The 21,562-nt window shown below is 48.0% G+C and overlaps 1 protein-coding gene across 1 annotated transcript in view; it reads left to right on the top strand.

Moving 5' to 3' along the window:
• The window catches only part of GRK4 (G protein-coupled receptor kinase 4), a 36,912-nt gene that overhangs the window by 2,963 nt on the left and 12,387 nt on the right, over positions 1 to 21,562 (top strand). The window contains exons 2-7 of the mRNA XM_036417195.2: positions 1,431 to 1,526; positions 10,078 to 10,190; positions 12,139 to 12,216; positions 14,998 to 15,101; positions 17,145 to 17,237; positions 19,065 to 19,128. Coding sequence (XP_036273088.1) covers positions 1,431 to 1,526; positions 10,078 to 10,190; positions 12,139 to 12,216; positions 14,998 to 15,101; positions 17,145 to 17,237; positions 19,065 to 19,128 — 548 coding nt within the window. The remainder of the gene's footprint in view (positions 1 to 1,430; positions 1,527 to 10,077; positions 10,191 to 12,138; positions 12,217 to 14,997; positions 15,102 to 17,144; positions 17,238 to 19,064; positions 19,129 to 21,562) is intronic.

A 21,562-nucleotide genomic window follows, 5' to 3' on the forward strand; every position in this document is an offset into this window, starting at 1 on the left:
AGGGGGTGTGCAAGAGGCTACTGATCGATGATTCTCTCTCATCGATGTTTCTAACTCTCTATCCCTCTCTCTTCCTCTCTGTCTAATTAGCATATTACCCTTTTATTAGTATAGTTTAGCCAACATTTTTGTTTCCTTCATTGCACTTAATTTGTTCCCACGACTGGAGCTACTTAATGCATTTTGTTGTAGAAATGAACAGCTTTGGTTTTCATTCGGGCACATTGCAGTGTGCTTTCAATTCCAACCTTCTATGTAGTGGGCATTTCGTGCTTTTTCCCTATTTCAGTTGTTTCTATTCTTCAGGTTCCAGTTTACTTTAATCCTCTTCTTGTAGCTTCCTTCCAGCCTGGTGACACTCTGCCCTTTGGGAAATGGGAATTGGGAATTGGGGGTTCTTAACACAGTGTAGTCAAGGACTCGTAGATTAAATTGTAATCTATGTAAGGGCAGGGCATAGTTTGTATCTTTATTTTGTATCCCTCTCAGTGCTAGCCATTTAATTGGTACTTAGTAAGCAATTGGAGAGGAAGGGGGTGGTTTGTTATTTTGTTAAATTCAAGAAAAAGGTGACAAGTATAACCCCCTTAGTGCAGCATGGCCCCATTTGTAGTGTCATCACTTGGGTTCAAACCCCATCTTCTCTGTTTATTAGCTATAACTACTTTAGGCAAATTATTATTTAAAAAATGTTTTCATTGATGCTGAAACCGGTTTGGCTCAGTGGATAGAGAGAGCATCAGCCTGCGGACTGAAGGGTCTTGGGTTCGATGCCAGTCAAGGGCATGTACCTTGATTGTGGGCACATCCCCAGTAGGGGGTGTGCAAGAAGCAACTGATCGATGATTCTCTCTTATCGATGTTTCTAACTCTGTATCCTTCTCTCTTCCTCTCTGTAAAAAATCAATAAAATATATTTTTTTAAAATGTTTTCATTGATTTCAGAGAGGAAGGGAGAGGGAGAGAAAGATAGAAGCATCAATGATGAGCCCTAGCCGGTTTGGCTAAGTGGGTAGAGTGTTGGTCCATGGACCATCAGGATTAACAAACAGAACAAAACAAAAACATCAGTGATGAGAGAGGATCACTGATTGGCTGTCTCCTGCACATCCCTCCCTGAGGAAGGTGTCCACAGCCAGGCCTGTGCCCTGACCAGGAAGTGAACAAGACTTGCTCAATCACTGAGCTACACCGGCCAGGCAAATTATCTCACATGTCTTTGCGTTAGTTTTCTCACCCATAAAATTAGGATTATGACAAGAGCATAGCAACAGTATATCTCATAGGGTTGATGGGAGGATTTAGTGAGCACAGACTGGCAAACCTTCTAGGAAAGTATCTGGCTTATTGTAAATGCTGTTAGTGAAAGTAATTGTTATAATTAGACATTTCTGACCATTAAAAAATGCCTCTTTTCCCCCCAAATTTAGGAGCATATGGCAAAAAAAGTGGTCGTAGTAAAAAATGGAGGGAGATGCTGAAGCTGCCCCCTGTTAGCGAGTGCAACCAGCTGAGACAGTGCATTGGTGAGTAAACGGAGCATTGTATCACTCGTTAGGTGTTCTTTCTTGAGTTCCTTTCTTGTTTCAAAAACGATGTACATTCTTCTTATAGTCCTTGGTTCTTCCAGAGGAAAAGCCTGTAGGTTATAAAGTATATGTTATAAAGTATATGGCTGTAGAAGGGACACTGTTAACTGTTTCTCAGTCTCCACACACAGTTCTCTCTGCACGTGGACAAGAATGACTGAGGGTAACTTCAGGAAAGGCAGATGGAAGGTACTTACAGGTACTCTGCGGCTGCGAGGAGTGTGTTAGCTATGGGTCCTGATGTGCGCACAGGAAGTCAGGTGGGGAGCCCTGTCCAGGGCAGGCATCATCGTATTTTTTAAAAGATGCGTGTTTCAGTTCAAAGGATACATGCATTCAAAAATTTTTTAAAAATATATTTTATTGATTTTTTTTTTCAGAGAGGAAGGGAGAGGGATAGAGAATTAGAAACATCGATGAGAGAGAAACATTGATCAGCTGCCTCCTGCACACTCCCCCCATTGTGGATGTGCCTGCAACGAGGGTACATGCCCTTGACCGGAATCGAATCCAAGACCTTTCAGTCCACAGGCTGACGCTCTATCCACTGAGCCAAACCAGCTAGGGCTGCATTCAAAATTTTGATGTTGCCAAGTTAATCTCCAAAGAGGTTGTATCCCTTTACTTTCCTGCCAACAATATGTTACAAGGTTCCTTTGCCTGTGACTTTGTTAACATATTAAAATAATGGTATTGTTTTCAATATTTTTAATAAAGATAAACTATAATTTGAAAATTTATGCATGGGGTTGAACATTTTCATGAAGCTTAAAATTTTTTTTGCTTTTTCTAACTCATTTGTAAAAGCTCTTTATGTATGAAAGGAACTTATCTTTTGATATTCAAATGTGAATATATTGTATATGTCTGCTTTTTTTGGCATACAGTATATTTTCCCATACAGAGATTTTAATTCTTTTAAAATATATATATTTTATTGATTTTTTTTACAGAGAGGAAGAGAGAGAGCTAGAAACATCAATGAGAGAGAAACATCGACCAACTGCCTCCTGCACACCCCCCACCGCGGATGTGCCCGCAACCAACGTACATGCCCCTGACTGGAATCGAACCTGGGACCTTTCAGTCCGCAGACCGATGCTCTACCGCTGAGCCAAACCGGTTTTGGCAGAGGTTTTAATTTTTTATGTAGACAAATATATCAATCGTTTTAGTTTTTGTACTTAGTCTTGTGCTTAGGGAAGACACCAAAGATTAATTAAAAAAAAAAATCAATCCATCTTTTCTTTAATACTATTACAGTTCCTTTTTAAGAAAGTTTAGATATTTTAACTATCAAAAATAATTTCAGCCCTAGCTGCTGTGGCTCAGTGGATAGAGCATCGGCCTGTGGACTGAAGGGTCCCAGGTTTGATTCCATCCGAGGGCACATGCCCGGTTTTCGGGCTCGATCTCAGAAGAGGGTGTGCAGGAGGCAGCTAAGCAATAATTCTATCTCATCATTGATGTTTCTATCCCTTCCTCTCTGAAATAAATAAAAATATTTTAAAATTTTAAATAATTTCAGACAGTCTAAAGAAGGTAGTTCCCCCCCAAAAAACCTACCCAGTTGTTTCAGCCTCATTATGTGTGTACAATAGCAGTTTATTGAGACGTGGTTAACATGCCATACAGTTTACCTCCGTAAAGTGTACAGTTCAGTGGCTTTTTCTATAGTCACAGCATTGTGCAGCCATTACCACAGTCACCTCAGAAAGAAGCCCCGTGCCCATTGGGGCCACTCCCCACTCCCTCCCCCTCCTCAGTCCTAGGCAGCCACTCATCTGCTCTCTGGATTTGCCTTTTCTGGACACTTCATGTAAATGGAAACCATGTACTTGGTGGTCTTTTATGATTGGTTTCTTTCACTTAACACATTTTCAAGGCCATTCATGCTATAGCATGAATCAGTACTCAATCCACTTTTGTTGGCAAGTTGTCTGTTGCGAGGATATATTGCATTTTATTTACCGTATCTATATATCAGTTAATAGATTGGATTGTTTTTATTTTTATGTCTGAGTGGCCAGATTATTATGAACTCTGAACGCATAATAATCTGGCCACTATCCTATATAATAAAAGGTTAATATGCAAATTGTCCCCTCGACCAGGAGTTTGACCAGCAGGCAGGCCGGCCAACCGCCCATGTCCCCTCGTGCACCGGGCCTCAGAGATCATAATAATTTGGCCACTCATTGTATAAAAGGCTAATATGCAAAGTGTCCACTCAGGAGTTCGACCGGGAGACCGGGAGTTCGATTGCTGGCTATGACGTATGCTGACCACCAGGGGTGGCATGGGAAATGGCGGGCAACCAGTGGCAGTGGCGGGGTGCTGAGGGAGTGAGGGAAGGAGGAGGTGGGGAGGTGGGGAACCTGATCGACCCTGATCACAAGCCAGGCCTAGGGGCCCTACCATATGTGAACTTGGTGCACCGGGCCTCTAGTGATGAATAATATTGCTACGAACATTTGCTTACAAGTTTTTTTTATTGTGGTGAAGAATACATAAAGATTGCCATTTTAACCATTTTAAAGTAAAATTCCATGGGAATCTGGATTTGGTCGCTCATCTGTTGGTGGACATGGGCCGTTTCACGCCTTCAGGGAACGTTGGTGGCTGTGTAGACGTTGGTTTGAGTGCCTGGCTCACTGTCTGTGTGTGTGTGCCCAGAATTAGAACTGCTGGGTAGTAGGGAATTCTGAGTGTGACTTTTTGAGGAAGTGCCAAACTGTTATCCAAAGTGCTGCCCTCTTACGTCCCTCCGGCAGTGCAGGGAAGCCGGTTTCTTCCCACCCTTCCCAGGCTTCTCCTCCCTCTGTGTGCGCGCAGCCGGCCGCTGTGAAGTGGCCTCCCATTGCGTTTTGCTCTGTATTTCCCAGGACTAACGATGCCGAGCATCTTTTCCTGTGCCTATTGGCCATTTTTATGTTTGCTTGGAGAAATGTCTGTTAAAATTCTTGGCCCCTTTTTAGTTCTGGCCATTGTTGCTCAGTGGTTGGAGCATTGGCCTGAGCTCGGAGGGGTGTGGCTTCGGTTCTCTGTCAAGGGCACTGCCTGTGTGTGTTCACGTCCCATCCCGCCTCCCTTTTAAGGTGTATGCGGAAGGCAGTGGGTGGATGTGTTTCTCTCACGTTGATGCTTTTCTCTCTCTCTCCTCTTCCCTCCCTTTCACTTTGAGAAATCAACCCTTGGAAAGGATTCAACGACTCCCTTTCCCATGGCTAAATGGGGCTGTCTTTTCATGCTGAGATGGAGACGTGAGCGTGCCACATCAGATCCCTGATGGCACATACTTCCCCCCACTTCGGGCTGGTCTCTCTTTCTCCTGCGATGCCCGTTGGGGAACACAGTCTGTGCTGAAGAAGCCCCGCTGGTCTGATTGCTGCTGCCGCGTGCGCTTGGTGTTGTGGATAGGAACCACTGCCGGACCCCACGCTGTGAAGTGCACGCCGCCTCCCTCCCATTGGGTGCTGGACCCAGTGCAGTTAGTCTGTGTGGGGGTGAGAGGGACCAGTTCCATTTCCCCCGGAGAGCCAGTGGCTCAGCACCACTCACGGGAGTGACTGCTCTGTCACCACGGAGCTGGCGCCTCTGTGAAACCAGCTGTTTCACTTCTTGGGACCTGCCTGCCTGCCTCTCAAGCAGCCGCGGCACTCTCCCTCCCCGGCCCTCGCTCCTCCCTGAGTGCCTCTCCCTCCTGCCAAGGCCCACTGGGAGGGCACAGGAGGCCGCTGGGAGGCCGCTGAGGGCTTTTGTCGTCTTAGAGGCAGAAAGTTGGCGTCAGGGTTTTAGGGAGGAAGGATGCCATCAGATTCACGTTTCCCAGGCGTCTGTCTCTCAGATTTCAGTGTGAAGAATGAGATTGAGAGGTCAGGAGGGGACAGGGAGGCCATATGGGGCACCCACCATTGTGCGGGCAGGAGACGGCAGCTGGTGGGGGGGGGGGTGAGGACATGAACGATGAGAAAATTCAGGAAGCGGAATCCAGTTGAGTTCTGTGTGGAAGGAGGGAGGGGGAACTAAGGTGACTTCCAGGTCTGGTCCATTCAGAGGGGTGCTCACAGTGGGAGAGAAGGTGTGTTTTTAGGGCTCAGAGAAGTCTGGGCTGTAGGTCGGACTCAGGCGATAGCTGTAGGTGGCATCCAGGAGTCACAGACTGGCAGTGCGTGAGGTCTCCCTGGAGACGGCAGAACGTGAAGAGGGGTCTGCCACCACCGATACCTCTGGCAGCTCCCGGCATAGAGGATTGTGGGAGCCCAGCTTATCTCTGGGGTCTCAGCCGATGTTCCTTTAACTCCAGCCCCAGCAGCTCTCTCTTCCAGGTAACTTCACGTCTGACCCGTGAGGGCACCTGTGTTCCCCATGGGAGGCTCCATGCTTTCCGTGTGGCTCTGCTCTTGTGGTCACGCTCAGCACGTTCAGGAGGGACCGGGGAGAGAAGACAGGCCTACCTGTGCACATCTGCCAGCCTCACCTGGAACCAGGGGCATTGCCAGCCCTTCGTGTTTGGAAGGAAAGGGTTAAAACTGGCACATGTGTGTTTGTGTGTGTGTGTGTGTGTGTGTGTTTAATCCTTACCCGAGGATATTTTTCTTTTCTTTTTTTTAAATTTAATAAATCTTTATTATTCAGACTATTACAATTGTTTCTCATTTTTCCCCCCACCCAGCTCCCCTCCACCCAGTTTCCACCCCACCCTCTGCCCTTACCTCCCCCCTGCCCCATCCTCATCCATAGGAGTATGGTTTTTGTCCAGTCTCTTCCCATACTCCCAACACAGACACCCCTTTCCCCCTGAGAATTATCAATCCCCTCCCATTCTATGCCCCTGATTCTATTATATTCATCAGTTTATTCTGTTCCTCAGATTTTTAATTCATTTGACTTTTAGATTCAGTTGTTGATAGATATGTATTTATTGTTCATAATTTTTATCTTTTTTCTTCTTTTTCCTCTTTTTAAAGAATACGTTTAAGCATTATATATAATACTATTGTAATTTGGTGGTGATGAACTCCTTTAGTTTTTTCTTATCTGTGAAGCTCTTTATCTGCCCTTCAATTCTGAATAACTTTGCTGGGTAGAGTAATCTTGGTTGTAGGTTCTCGCTAATCATCACTTTGAATATTTCTTGCCACTCCCATTTGGCCTGCATAGTTTCTGTTGAGAAATGCACTGATAATCCTATGGGTGCTCCCTTGTAGGTAACTAACGGTTTTTCTCTTGCTGCTTGTAAGATTCTCTCTTTGTCTTTTGCCCTTGGCATTTTAATTATAATGTGTCTTGGTGTGGTCCTCTTTGGATTCCTTTTGTTTGGGGTTCTGTGCACTTCTTGGACTTGTAAGTCTATTTCTTTCAACAGGTGGGGGAAATTTTTGGTCATTATTTCTTCAAATAGGTTTTTAATATCTTGCTCTCTTCTACCGTGTTTCCCCGAAAATAAGACATCCTCCGAAAATAAGACCTACTTACAGGTTTCCTTCTGAGTGAAATATAAGGCATCCCCCTGAAAATAAGGCCCCCCCCAGGCTAAACATGAGAGATTTGGTCCACTGATTCTGAAAGAAATGGAGTCACAAGAAATTCATCAGGAAATTCAGGAATTGGATTGTTATGATGATGTTCCAGAAGATGATGACATGATTGTCATTGAATAAATAAGTAAATTCTTGATACTGTAGGATTCACAGTTTGTCTGGTTTGTGTTGACAACTACCGTACTACCTTACCGTATACAGGTAATAAATTTCCTTTATTTTCATTTAACAATAAATGTGTACCGTATTCTTCTTCATGGAAAAATAAGACATCCCCTGAAAATAAGACCTAGCGCATCTTTGGGAGCAAAAATTAATATAAGACACTGTCTTATTTTCGGGGAAACAGGGTAGCACCCCCATAATTCTGATGTTGGTATGCTTGAAGTTGTCCTAGAGACTTCTTACACTATCTTCAACTTTCTGGCTTCTCTTCTCTTCTTACTTCTCTGGAGGAGTGTCCTTTGCCTCTTTGTATTCCAAATCTTTGACTTGATTCTTGCGTTCCTCTAGTCTGCTGTTGGGTCTCTGTATAATATTTTTTATTTCAGTCAGTGTATGTTTAATTTCTATTAGTCCCTTTTCATATCCTTGAGGGTCTCGTTAATTTTATCGGCCTTTTCTAGGAAATTTTTGAAAAACCTTGTAACTGTGGTTTTGAACTCTATGTCCAGTCATTTGTTGTCATCCATTTCTTTCGTTTGTGATCTGTTTCCTTGTCTCGGCGTTTTCGCTGCTTCCCTGAGTTGGTAGGGTGGCTTTGTGTGCTGGGTGTCCTGTATGGTTCAGTGGGTCAGCCTCCCAGTTACCTGATGTGGACACTCTTGGTGCACCCCTTTGTGGACTGCGTGTACAGCCTTGTTGTAGTTAAGTCTTGATTGTTGTTGTTGTCACTGGGAGGAATTGACCTCCAGACCAATTGGCTATGAGGACCCGCTGTGTCTATAATGGAAGAATTGCTGTGCTGGAGACACGTTTATGGGTCAGCACCGAGGATATTTTTCCATGGACTTTTTAGAGAATGTGTAAGGGAGGGGAGAGAGACAGACAGACAGACAGACATGGATTGGCTGCCTTTCACATACACCTGGCCCAGGGTAGGGATCAAGCCTGCAACCGAAGTACATGCCCTTGACCGGGTCACAGAAGGTTTACAGCACCTTTGCTGGTATCAGGGCCTGTGCTTGTGCCCGGGCCCCGAGTGTCCATCCCTGGCCTGTGCTGTGTGCATGCGCAGACATGCGGAGCGGGCGGCCGGGCTCCCTGTGTACCCGGCGTCCGCCCGCAGCTGAGGAATTGGTGGTGGCATCTGGCTTTCACGAATTTCATTGCAGGAGTGCACACGGCCATGTTCATTTAAGTTCAAAGTCACTGCTAACAGGGCAGCCGATTCTCTCGCTGACCTTTAAATTAACTTGGTTTGAACATATTAGTTTATATCCTCCTTGACACTTTGACCAAACATTAGTGCCTTGTTCTCAAAACAGTGTTAGTGTTTAGGGGTAAGGTGTATAGCATATGATTTCGCTAAGAAGACAAGGAAGAACAGTCCCAAGAACAGCTAACATCATTAAGCATCAGCAACACCTGTAAGGTGTGAGCTGCTAGAAGGCAGCCAAATGGGAGAGAGCTTTCTGAAATCTAATTCGGCGCCTTCCTGCGGTGTATTTCTCCTGCTGGTAATTGTCTCAGGCACCTCTCCCCCTTCCGTGGTGTGACCGTGACCTCGGTCCCCTCTGAACACTGCTCCTTTTGTGTTTCCTTTGGAGAGCAGGATGACCCAGTGGCTTTGCACGCCTTAGTTGCCAATTTTTCCAGTGATCTTTGGCTCTGCTTAGGTATCCTACCTAATAAAAGAGTAATATACAAATTGACCAATAATTATGCAAATTAACCCAACCAAGATGGCTGTAGCCACTGAACGAGCAGGAGGGAGGCTTGGGTTTCCCTGGCGATAGAGGAAGCCAAGCTTTCCGCACACTTTGGCCGGCCCAGGCTTCTGCTTAAGGTTACAAAGTTCCAATTGTAGAAGGTGAATCAATCCCAACAGAAATGGCTGCCTCCACAGAGCAAGCAGAAGGCTTGGCTCTGCTCCAGGTTACAAAGTTTCAATTGTAGAAGATAAATATATCCCAGATACCAGGGCCTCTGCTTGGGTTGCCGGGGGGCATGGCTGGTCTGCAAATGACCACAGGTCCCTCGCCCAGGCTGCCCCACGCCCCAAGGGAGCCCCACCCTGATCTGGGACACCCTTCAGGGCAAACCAGCCGGCCCACACCCGTGCACCAAGCCTCTATCCTATCTAATAAAAGAGTAATATGCAGATTGAGCATCACTCCAACACACAAGATCAAGATAGCTGCCCCCATGTGGTCAAAGATCCTGCCCCCATGTGGACACAAGATGACCACCACAAGATGGCCAGCAGGGGAGGGCAGTTGGGAGGAACCAGGCCTGCAAGAGAGGGTAATTGGGAGTGATCAAGCCTGCATGGGAGGGCAGTTAAGGGTGAGCAGGCTGGCAGAGTAGGGAAGTTTGGGGCAAACAGGCTGGCAGGGGAGCAGTTGGACATCAATCAGGCTGGCAGGGGAGTGGTTAGGGGGTGATCAAGCTGGCAGGCAGAAGTGGTTAGGGGCAATTAGGAGGGCAGGCAGGTGAGCATTTGGGAGCCAACAGTCCTGGATTGTGAGAGGGATGTCCCTCGAGGGGTCCCAGATTGGAGAGGGTGCAGGCTGGGCTGAGGGACAATCCCCCCTCCCGTGCTGAATTTCACTGGGCCTCTAGTTTTAAATACTCGTCAGGATAGGCCAGTCTAAATTGGTAAGCAAAACAGTGATCTAAAAAATGCTGCAAATACAATTTTTCACTCTTACTGTATCTGGTATGTAAGGTTCAGAAATAGCACTTTCTGAATTGTAATGACTCTATCCCCTTTCTTCACGCAGAAGAGGATTACAGCAGTCTTTGTGACAAGCAGCCAATAGGAAGGCTGCTCTTCCGGCAGTTCTGCGACACCCGAGACAACCTGAAGCGCTGCATAGAGTTCCTGGATGCGGTGGTGAGTGGGTCACCTGTGCTGACCAGCTGCTCTGTGCTCGGAGGAGCCTGAATTAGTTGACGTGGGCTGTGACGGGTGAGGGGGGTGGGGGGCAGTGGCCTCTATGTCTCCCTCTGCTGTAGTGTAAAGCGGCCACTCGCGCAGGACTGCCCCTCAGGGCCGGAGGCACGTGTGCTCAGTGAGTAATGTTGAAACTTGCTGCTTTGATCTGTGAGGAGGTTGAACAGCGAATGAATGAAGACGATGTGCTTAAGGCAGCCACTGCGAGTGGCCTTCCTCCTTCTGAGCAGTGCTGTCTGCTTCCAGCACCCAGGAGGGAGCAGTGAACTGAGCGTAAAGATAGTCAGGGAGCCAAAACCGGTTTGGCTCAGTGGTAGAGCGTCGGTCTGTGGACTGAAAGGTCCCAGGTTCGATTCCGGTCAAGGGCATGTACATTGGTTGTGGGCACATCCCCGGTAGAGGGTATGCAAGAGGCAGTTGGTTGATATTTCTCTCTCATCGACGTTTCTAGATCTCTATCTCTCTCCCATCCTCCTCTCTGTAAAATACCAATAAAATATTTAAAATTAAAAAAAAGATAGGGAGTGGAGCGCACTGTGACATGTAAAGTGTCCCACATTCTCCGCGTCATACTTGGCATTCACTGAGTTTTTCTGAGAGGCAAAGAAATCCCGTGTTTCTGAATCTTTAGTTCTGGCAGATGTAGGAGTTTGAAACTGAAATTCAGAAGCAACTTAACAGTAGAAAATTGGCAGAATCTAGCAGAAAAGCTCTCTTACCAAACTTATGACCTCACCCTAAGCACTAACACTGTTTCTCTGTCCTAGGTGTATCAGCCAGTAAGTGCTGACTACGTATTGTACCTAGAGTATTCTCTTATGCCATTGAGTGTTCATTCATTTTTGCCTCTGACATAGCTTTTAAGATAATCCTGTTTAAATGTATTCTTTCAGAAAAGCATTCGAGGCTCTTGCCTATTTTGTTGTTTGCTCCCTACTCCCTGGGGCTCCCCCTTTCCTTCCTGGTGCCTTCAGTAGAAAAAGACGAGGCTGTAAAGGAGGCAATTATTTTTTAAAGGAAGAATTCGGATGCAGTGGGGCTGCCTACTCAGCTCTGGTAGAATGTGGTACGTCTACATACCCTGTATAATAAAAGGCTAATGGCAAGTTGTCCCCCCCCTCGACCTGAAGTTCAACCCGGCCAGCCTCCGAGTCCCCTCTCCCCAGCCGGACACAACCTGCGCAGGATTTCGTGCGCTGGGCCTCTAGTTGGGTTATATTTGCCAAGCTGCTATATTTTAGGAATTCAGAGACCTATGCTATCTGAATCCGTCAGGGCTCAGTGAAAGGAACGAGGTAGATAGGAAGGGATTTACCAAAAGAAACTGGCTTTCCTGGTTGTGAGGTCTGGCTAGGAAAGGGTGCCATCTGTAAGGCAGGCCAGGGAAAGGGCAGGGCGGAACTCCAGAACGGGGTGAAGCCACTGTGGTAGGCAGGGACTTCTTCCGGGGAGACCCACTCTGCTTGTCTGACCGTCAGCGACTGAGCCGGGCCCACCGGGCGTCCAGGCGCGTCTCCCTTCGCGGATCCAGCGGTGCCTCTCCATGGCAGCAGCGGCGTTGTGTTCGACTGACTGTCCTGTGGTGGGTGACTGAGTCCGGGACAGTCTCCCCGGCCCTGTGGTGGGTGACTGAGACCTTGAAAACTGCACTCGGGTCCGTGAGCTGTTTGCTTGTTTGGCCGCAGTTCGCGGCTGAAAGTACAGACGGAGCATCATGGAATGGGCTGCTCTGCTGTATCATTAGCCCTCAGCGCTCTCGGGAGGCCCTGGCACAGTGGGCTGCTCTCTGGTCGTGGGCTCCAGTCAGTTCTGGAAGCCAGAGGACTTGAAGCCGCCTGACGTCGGTGAGAAGTTAGCTAACATTTCTTCCCGTCGTCTCTGCACTCAGGCAGAATATGAAGTCACCCTTGACGAGGACCGAAGAGAGCGTGGACAGTTAATCTTAAAAACGTTCTTCATTAATGAGGTGTGTTTCTTCTTCAGATATAAAGATCTGTAAGTAACTTATGTAATTAGAGTGCAGAGCCATTTACTTAATTGGAGTAACATGTATGTTAACATTTCTTTCTTACAAAGCTCCTCTCCCTGGCTCATAGCTGGCACGTCTCACTGGTGTCTCCGTGGGCTCTTGGAGGCCCTGACCCCTCTCTCGGGCTCCCTCTCCCGATCTAAGCTCCTCCGGAAGGTCTTACGTCTCAGTAGTGTCACTTGGGGGGTAGGATCTCAGCATCCGAGTTTTGAGGGAATCATGCAGACCATAACACTTGTAAGTAGAAAATCTCAAGGTGTCCGCACATACATTAGGGAGAAAAAACTAATAATTGAGTTTGTCAAGGTTGCAGGACACTTGATCACCATACAAAATTCAATTGCGCATCAAAAAGGAGTAAATATAAAAAGTGCAAAACTTTTGTACTTAAAACATCATTGAAAGAAGTTAAAGAACGTAAGTAGACTTCCCATGTTCATGGATTAGAAGACTTGATATTTTTTAAGATGACAACACTCCCCACCATGACTGTAGGTTCATTGTACTCCCAAGCTCCCCTTTCTGCAGAAGTTGGTAACTGATCTGAGAAGCCGCATGGTGCTGGCACAAGGACAGTCACCCCATCAGTGGGCGGGGACTGACGCAGGAGCCGGCACATCCCTTTGCAGTCAGCTGACTTACTGTGAAGACCCACGTCCCTCATGGTTCAGGGTTCGGGATCTGGAGAAGGGCTGCACACAAATTAAAGAGACGAGACAAGATAATAATTTGTAAATATTGGGGGCCAGCGGAAAGCCCAGTGCAGGGGAAAGGACTTCCACTGGTGCTCAGGCTTGCCACCCTTTTATTCAGTTTTGGATGCACATCTAGCCCTTAGGCAGAAAACTTGAGGAGACAGGATATCCTAAAGGTCAGTAAATATTAGAAAGATTTATTCTGAGACCATTTGGTCAGGAAGTTGCTTGAGCCCCCATTGTCTGGACTAAACAATCAGTGCATAGCTCTGGCCCTTGCCAGGGCTCAAGGTTCCCTAGCATTCCGGGCTCCTTGTTTATGCTTCTCTGATAGTGAGGACAACGGGTGGCTTCCCACAATTTACAACAGCTTACGAGCACTCTGGGGAAAGAGTCACCTTTCAACAGACTGCTGGGACAGCTGGACGTCCACATGCAAAAGAATGCAGGTGGCCCTTACCTCACACCACACACACAGCATAATGCCAAATGGATCGAGCCCTCCAACATGGGAGTTAGAGCCGTAGGACTCCAGAGGACGTCTCTGAGGTGGACATGTTCCCTATAACTTTCAAGTGAGATCTTCCAATTGGCCGCTTCACTGTCAGGGCCCCAGAGAAGAAGGGGAACTCGGTTCTCGACGCAAAGGGTTTGGCTGACAGGCGAGGGCTGGCTGTGTCTAATGTGCTGGAGGCCCCAGCTCCGAGTCCGCCCGGCCAAGGGGAGCTCAGGGTGTTCGCAGAGCCTTCTGGGGTTTCTCGTAAGCTGAGGCCGCCGGCCAGGCAGCCTGGGCCTGTGCTCAGCTCCGGCTCAGTGAGTCTTCTTCAGCCCCCACTCCATGCTCCCGTCCCAGCCGGCCCTGCCCCCATCAGTCTCCCCACCCCTATTGGGAGCAGGGCTGGCCAGCCAATCTCCTGGGGCCCCTCCCCCCAGCTGGCCTGGCCTGATGTGGGGGGTAAGGGGGAGCGGGCTGCCGGACCCCGCCCATGCATGAATTCGTGCACCAGGCCTCTCGCGATGTTATAAATATCCAAATGGCCCTGGGCAGAAAAAGGGTTCCCCACCTCTGTTCTGCAGTGTGCTATGTTGTCAGCATTTTCTGGAGATTTTTTGTGTCCCATCATGTCTACAAAATCCCCCCTGACTCCTCTGTGAGGAGAGAGGGAAGGCGGTGGAGGACAGCTGCCAGGTGTGGGCTGATGTACGTGCTCTGAGCACGGTTCAGGTCAGTGTGGCTGAGCTGGGTGTTAGGTAGGCTTGGCCTATGATATTCTGAATTCGGGATGGGTTTGGTGGGACATAATCTCATCATAAGTTGAGGAACATCTGTGTATAGTTTTTATTCCATTTGTATGAGGGAAAAGTGTGTGTATTTCTGAGCGTTTGTGTGTGTGTGTTTGCATTCTAATTGTGATAAAAAATGTATAAAATTTGGCATAAGTCCATTCCCATTGTACAGTGGTCACCAGCATCCTCTCCAGAACATTTTCATCATGCAGAAGTAAACTCTGTCCCCGGTGACCAACAGCCCCTCATGGCCCCTCCGCAGCCCAAGGCCCCGCTCTTCTTGTTGTCTTTCACGAACTTGACGCTGTCGGGACGGCATACACTTGGAGGCGCAGAACTTGCCCTTCCCCGGCGGCGTATTTCACTGGGCATGTTGTCCTCGGGGCCGTTCGTGTGTGGCAGGTGGCAGGTCCATGTTAAGGCCGGATAATACCCCTTTGAATGGTGGACCACATCTTGTTGACCCACGGACACTGGGTGGCGCCCACCGTGGGCTGTCGTGTGAGTGATGCTGTCCGTGGGGCGCAGTATCTCTGGAGACTCGGCTCCCACCCTGTTCGATGTCCCAGGGAGAGGTGACACGCTGACCCTGGGAGGTGAGGCTGGGCAGAGTGACGGTGGTACCAGGCTGACCTCACGCACTTGGTGTTTCCGTTTTTACAGTAGGCGTTAGGTTTGCTCAGGACTGTAGTTGGTGAGATCACTAACCGTCGTGTCTTTGGTTTGTGCTGTGAAGACCTCGGCAGCCCCTTTGCCCCGGATTTCTGCCCGCATCGTGAGAGTGTGCAGGCTGCAGCTGAAGGAGAACCCCTCCAAGGAGCTGTTCAACGAATGTGTCAGGTAAGGGCCCTGCCCGCTGCCCGTCGCTGCAGGCTTCTCGGCGGGAGGCATGTTCTTAACCGCGTTCTGTCGAAACTGAAATGCACTTTCACGGGGACGGGCTGAGGAGCAGTCATCACCCTCGCCCCGTTGACCCACCAAGGCAGTCCCGGCGGAGCTGGGCAGGAGCATCCCTCCGCGACTCCTGGCCCTCTGCTCTGTGCTTGTGTCCAGGATGAAAGAGTTATACAAAATGGTAAATGATTTTAGAGAGAGAAGGGAAACAGAGAGAAACATCAGTATGAGAGACACCGATTGGTTGCCTTCTGCACTCACCTAGACTAGGGCCAGGATCGAACCTGCAATCTAGGCACTTGCCCTTAACTGGGAATTGAACCCAAGATTCTCCTGGTACACAGACTGACAATAACCACTGGAAATACGGCCAGCACTGTGCAGTTTTAAATGTTGTAATTGCTTACAATGTGTGCGGTGGCCTTGTTTCCCAGCCTAGAGCCCAGCAGCAGTTCACTGTTCTGAGGTGGGGTGTTAGGAAGTGAAATTGAGCAGCGCTGGTAGGTTGGTGGTCACCGTTGACTTGTATGGACTGTGAGGTACACAACGTGACGCAGGGCGAGGGAGAGTGGCTTCCAGCTGGAGTGCAGAACAGAGTCCGGTCTTGTGCTATTCTTCACTAGTTCTGTGTTATTGTCCACGTGGAAACGGTCAGCCTGCTTTGCCTCACCCTGTAGCATCAGCTACTGTTTGTGTTGTACTTTTCATGGAAATTCTTAAATACCTTGATAAAGACGGTGTAGCTGAAGCCGAGTCAGAATCCTCCACTGACTCTAAGTGCGGCTGTGAGCGCCCCTGGGAGCAGGCCTGTGTGCGAGAACGTTTGGGCGGCCGGGAGCCCAGAGCGGTGTCAGCTCTAAGAGTGAGCGTGGCAGCTGTTCACGCCTTTCCTCTCAGGTTCACACCGGCCCACTCTGAAGCGTGGCGGACGGAGAGCTTTTGCTTATGTAGTTATGCTTTTTAAAAGTCATAAGCCACCGACACCCACTGTCGTCTGGAACGCCCTGTGGGGGTGGGCTCCTGTCACTGAGTGCAGCTGTGCTGCCCAGCTCCCCAGCCTCGGAGCCATGGGCACCTCCGAGGCGTGTTCCTTCCAGCGTCCGGCTGCCTTCCACCCCTTACCACTCCCTAGAAGACTCTCACACTTCTTTTTTTTTTTTTTTTTTTTTTTTTTTTAATATATTTTATTGATTTTGTACAGAGAGGAAGGGAGAGAGATAGAGAGCTAGAAACATCGATGAGAAAGTCATCGACCAGCTGCCTCTTGCACACCCCCTACTGGGGATATGCCCGCAACCAAGGTACATGCCCTTCACCGGAATCGAACCTGGGACCTTTCAGTCCCCAAGCCGACGCTCTATCCATTGAGCCAAACCGGTCTCGGCAACACTTCTAAAGCAGTTATAAATAAACCTAGCGGCATGGCCATGGCAGAACACCTGAGAAAACGTGCAGCGCAAAGTCACTTATTGAGTGATTTATTCCCAGTGTCAAAAACGGTTGTGTCACGTATTAACATTTTCTGCCTTGTGACTATTATCAGTCAGACATTCCTCCATTGTATTTATAAAATGTTTATATCCCCTCCTGAAATACACAGGCCTATGCGTGCACACACACTTTGAATATGCTTTAAATTATTGTCCTTTTACAGACAGATTGTTTTTATAAAGTATTTGTTTCTCTGATGTCCATATACATAAAGAGAACCTCTGACTGGGAGGGTAAATTGATTTCATTTCCTTTGAATTCTTCCCTCCATATTCTCACGGACACATTGGAGCCTGTTGTGGATGCCTGTGACTTCGAGTTCAGTACCGAATAGTGTGTGTGTGTGTGTGTGTGTGTGTGTGAGAGAGAGAGAGAGAGAGAGAGAGAGAGAGAGAGAGACACGGACCTGCCCGTGTCCAGGGCTCCTAGGCGCATAACACAGCTGCTTCCATGTTGTAATGAAACAGGGGTGTATAATTGCATGCAATCTTTTTCTAGAGTTGTCCATCACTTTTTAAGTGGAAAACCATTTGAAGAATACCAAGAAAGCCCATATTTTTCTCGATTTTTACAGTGGAAATGGCTGGAAAGGTATGTTCTCTCTTGATTCAGTGAAAACAATGGTAACTTCTCATAATCACCCTGATTGATGTATACCTTTCCATCTGTCAAAATACTCTTGGAAATGTTGGCCTTCATATGGTATTTCTGTACAGAAATTATTAATGTGTGTTATTAGTTTTTCCTCATTCAGTTGACTCTGTTCTGTCTTTTTTGTTTTTATTTTTTATTTATTTTTACAATATATTTTATTGATTTTTTTTTTTTTTTACAGAGAGAAAGAGAGAGGGATAGAGAGTTAGAAACATCGATGCAAGAGAAACATCAATCAGCTGCCTCCTGCACACCCCCTACTGGGGATGTGCCCTCAACCAAGGAACATGCCCTTGACCGGAATTGAACCTGGGACCTTTTGGTCCCCAGGCCGACGCTCTATCCACTGAGCTAAACCGGTTTCAGCTGTTCTGTCTTTTTTAAATTGTTGTCAGCCTACTTGGTGCAGCAGGTAGAAAATAAAGTCTGTCCTTGGGTCACAGACATACAATGTAACGGGTCTCAGGCTGTGCGGCCTCCTGTGGCTTTATGGCCTCAGGCACGTGACTTAGCCTTTGGCTTCAGGTCCTGGTTGTGTTCCCCGAGGTGCTCATGATCCACACTTCTAGATGCCCAGGTCGCCTGAGGAATGTGTGTGAAATGCTTAGCCTTCCTAGTCCTGTGTACAGAGTGAGTGCTCACAAAGTCTTAGCTGCCACTAGTGTTGTTATTACAGTTGTTATTATTTTTACTTTTAATCCCACCTGAAGAGTGAGGATATTCTTTCCATTGATTTCTAGAGAGATTGGAATTGGGGGGGGGGGGGTAAGGGAGAGAGAGAGAGAGAGAGAGAGAGAGAGAGAGAGAGAGAGAGAAACATTGATGTGAGAGAGGTACATTGGTTGGTTGCCTCCCGAACACACCCCAACCGGGGCTGGGGATCAAACCTACAACCCAGGTACATGCCCTTGACTGGGAATCAAACCCTCGACACTTCAGTGCTTAGGCCAACATTCTAACCACTGAGTGACACTGGCCAGGGCTGCAGTTATTATTGACTAGAGGCCTGGTGCACAGATTCATGCACATTGAAAGAAAATTAATTAGAAGGTGGCCAGTGGGGTGGGACTGGGCGAAACGGGCTGAGCACACCTTGGAGCCAACCTCCATGGTCTTGCCCCAGTGTCTGCAGAGTGAGCGGGGTCCCTCCAGCTGGTGGGGTTCCTCAGCCTGGATCGGGTGGAAACTGGCAGTCTTGACATCCCATGAGGACACTCTGCAAAGTTGTGTTGCTCAGCAGCTGCTGCGTTAAGCATCTGCCCCCTGGTGGTCAGTGTGTGTCACACCTACCGGCCCGTTGGCCAGTAGCTTAGGTTTTTGCTTAGCCTTTTATATATATAGATAGACTGACCACTTTTCCAGTTCTAGTTCAGACATATTTTTCCAGATGTCCAGTTTTTTAAAGGATAGCGTGCTGTAGACCCGTCCTTTTCCTCAGCAGCTTTCTGACTGGCCTGAGGGGGATGCCTGAGAATAATAATACTTCACATGGGGGCTAGTGCAGACTTGTCTTTCACAACTAAAGATAACTGGACCATTCTGCATCTGTCATCAGTGTTTTCAATGAAAAAGGTTCCGTGTGCTTGTTGCTGAGTGCGGCTGAGAGCTGTCCCCTGGAGGGCCACAGTCCCCAGTTACAGACTTCCTGCCCTCCCCTGGACCAGTGAAGTTCCATAACTAAGCCTAGGACACCAGCGAGGTAGGCTGTTCTGCTTTAAAATAACAATGTGACGTGAGACCTGAAACTTTCTTTTTGTTACTTAGGCGGCCAGTAACAAAGAAAACATTTAGACATTACAGAGTTCTAGGAAAAGGTGGATTTGGAGAGGTAAGTGTCATGTGACCAATGGGAGCCATGCTAGCCAGCGAGGTATTGGAGAGGCACTTGCTGCAAGTCGCCATCCATTGAACTCGCACACTGACTTCCACACCAGCTATCAGGGCATAATTTTAGCCAAGCACAAGCATTAAGGTTGAACTTGGTGCAAAAAGTACTTTAGTAAAAGCTTTTAACAAAGTTAGGAAGTGCCCAGCCAGTGTGGCTCAGTGGTTGAGTATCGACCATGAACCAGGAGATCATGGTTTGATTCCAGATCAGGGCACATGCCTGTGTTGTGGGCTCCATCCCAATAGGGGACAGGCAGGAGGCAGCCCATCAGTGATTCTCTCTCATCATTAATGTTATTGTCCCTCTCTCCCTTTCTTTCTCTCTCTGAAGTCAATAAAAACATATTTAAAAAAATAAAAATAAAAAATCAGGAAGTTGTTTTTGGGAAAAAATCATTATCTTTTGCTTTTACCTTTCACTTCATAAAGACACTGATTCCCATGTCCAGTGTGTATGTTCTGTCTGTCCTGATTGAAAAATTGTTCTGTTTCTTTTTTTTAATTTGTTGACTTTTTTTTTAGAGAGAGAGAGAAACATCGATTTGTTCCATGTACTTGATGCATTCACTGACTATTTTTTGTATGTGCCCTGGCTAGAGATCAGACCCACAACTTTTTGTGTATCGGGACGACACTTGAATCAACTGAGCTCCCGGCCAGGGCGGACAGTTCTGTGTCTGTTGTGGGTTTTTTTGTGACTATACTTCCATAATTTAGGGCTAGTCGAAAAGTTCATTAGGACAAAAGCATGTTCTTGTATGCGCTTATTCAGCTTAACTCGGTTTGCACATACATTCATCTTCCACTTCCAGCAAAAGGTGTTAAAGAACGTGGACATTTAGGAAAATCCAGGGGAAACTGCCCACAAATACAGGAGAGGTGGGTTTTAAACGTGATGGCTGTGCCGGGCGGAGTGGAGCCACCGTAGTGGGTGGACAGACGCACGTGCACGTGTGCCGAGGTGACTGAAGGAGACGCCGTTGCTTCATGAGCATGTTTCGTGAGGCGTGTAGAAGGCCCAGCGCGGGGGAGCCGGAAGGAAGGAAAGTGGATGCTGCCAGGGGCCCACCCTGCCGCCCGTGTTTAACGCACACATCTCCCCAACTCCCCGTGACAGCCAAAGCCAAGGCCACGGCATTCCTCTCACGCCTGGAAAGCTGACCCGAGAGTGACCCCCGGGGACCCGCTGGGACGGCGCGGGAAGGCGTCCGCGCAGCCATCGCCGCGAGAGAGGCAGCGGTGCTGCACCTGTTCAGTTCTCCAGACCTCTCGTTCAGTAGTTACTGTTCTTAAAATATTTTTAAAATCAACTCTTAGAAGAGAGAGGAAGGGAGAAGGAAGAGAGAAACATCTGTGTAGAGCGAAACGTGGATCGGCTGCCTCCTGCACGGTCCCCACCCAGATCGAGCCCGCAGCCCCTGCATGTTGCCTTTTGGAGTTGGGGATGATCCCCAACCAACCACGCCTCGCCGGCCAGGGCAGTCTCAGACCTTTTAGAACGTTTGCATGATCCAACCAAGTGCTGGTGTGTGCACCTTCATGATGGACATCGCTGTGGGGAGTCTGTCGCGTGCGGACACCTCTACAGTTCCTCCCGCCCTTCCTTTCATGACGTCCAGGCCAGAGCTTGGGTTTTGTCAGGGGAAGAGGAGAGGGAGCTTCAAGCGCATGGGTCTGTGTGCACAGAAGAGTGACGTTCTTGTCACAGGCACACGGGTTTTAGGAGTTCAGTAGGAACATGTCAGCCAGGGCGGGCGGGACAAGGTCCATGTTCTTACAGGTGCGTGTACGGAGGGGCTGGGAGCTAGCCAGAAACACTCATGGTAGTTTTCTTGGGATTTCAGGTGAGTTTTTAATCATTGTCCTTTTGAATACTTCAAATATTTTCCACAGTGAACTTTATGTTTTATCATAAGGTTTATTTTATTGATGGGTAAAATTATAAGTAAGCCTTGTTTGGTGTGTGTGTGTGTGTGTTTGTGGAGCAGTTGTGCATGGGATGTGGGGGTTTGTGTGTGTGTATGTGTGTGTGGGTAGGAGTCATAGGCTGATAGTCCAGAGCCTGGGGACTGGTACGTGGGGTCTTGCTTTGCTATGTTCATAATATAAAATTAAATAATATGTAAATATCACTTAAAACTAAATATAGTAAATGTATGAAAGTCAAGAATCTAGTTTCTAAAACTTTTGCTTTTGTACAAAAAAGGAGGGAGACATGGTAACCAGTGCACCATGATCATGTATGAACAAGTCCCTTCTGTCCATTGCCCTGGGCTTTAGAGCATGTCTGTTCACATGTTGCCCCCGCGCCCTGCCGTAGACGAGGTAGCTGAGGGAGGAAGGGGCAGCTGGCCAGCTCTGTCGCTGCTCTTCCA

Source organism: Pipistrellus kuhlii, unplaced genomic scaffold (genome assembly GCF_014108245.1).
Source record: "Pipistrellus kuhlii isolate mPipKuh1 unplaced genomic scaffold, mPipKuh1.p scaffold_m20_p_58, whole genome shotgun sequence".
NCBI classification, from domain to species: domain Eukaryota; kingdom Metazoa; phylum Chordata; class Mammalia; order Chiroptera; family Vespertilionidae; genus Pipistrellus; species Pipistrellus kuhlii.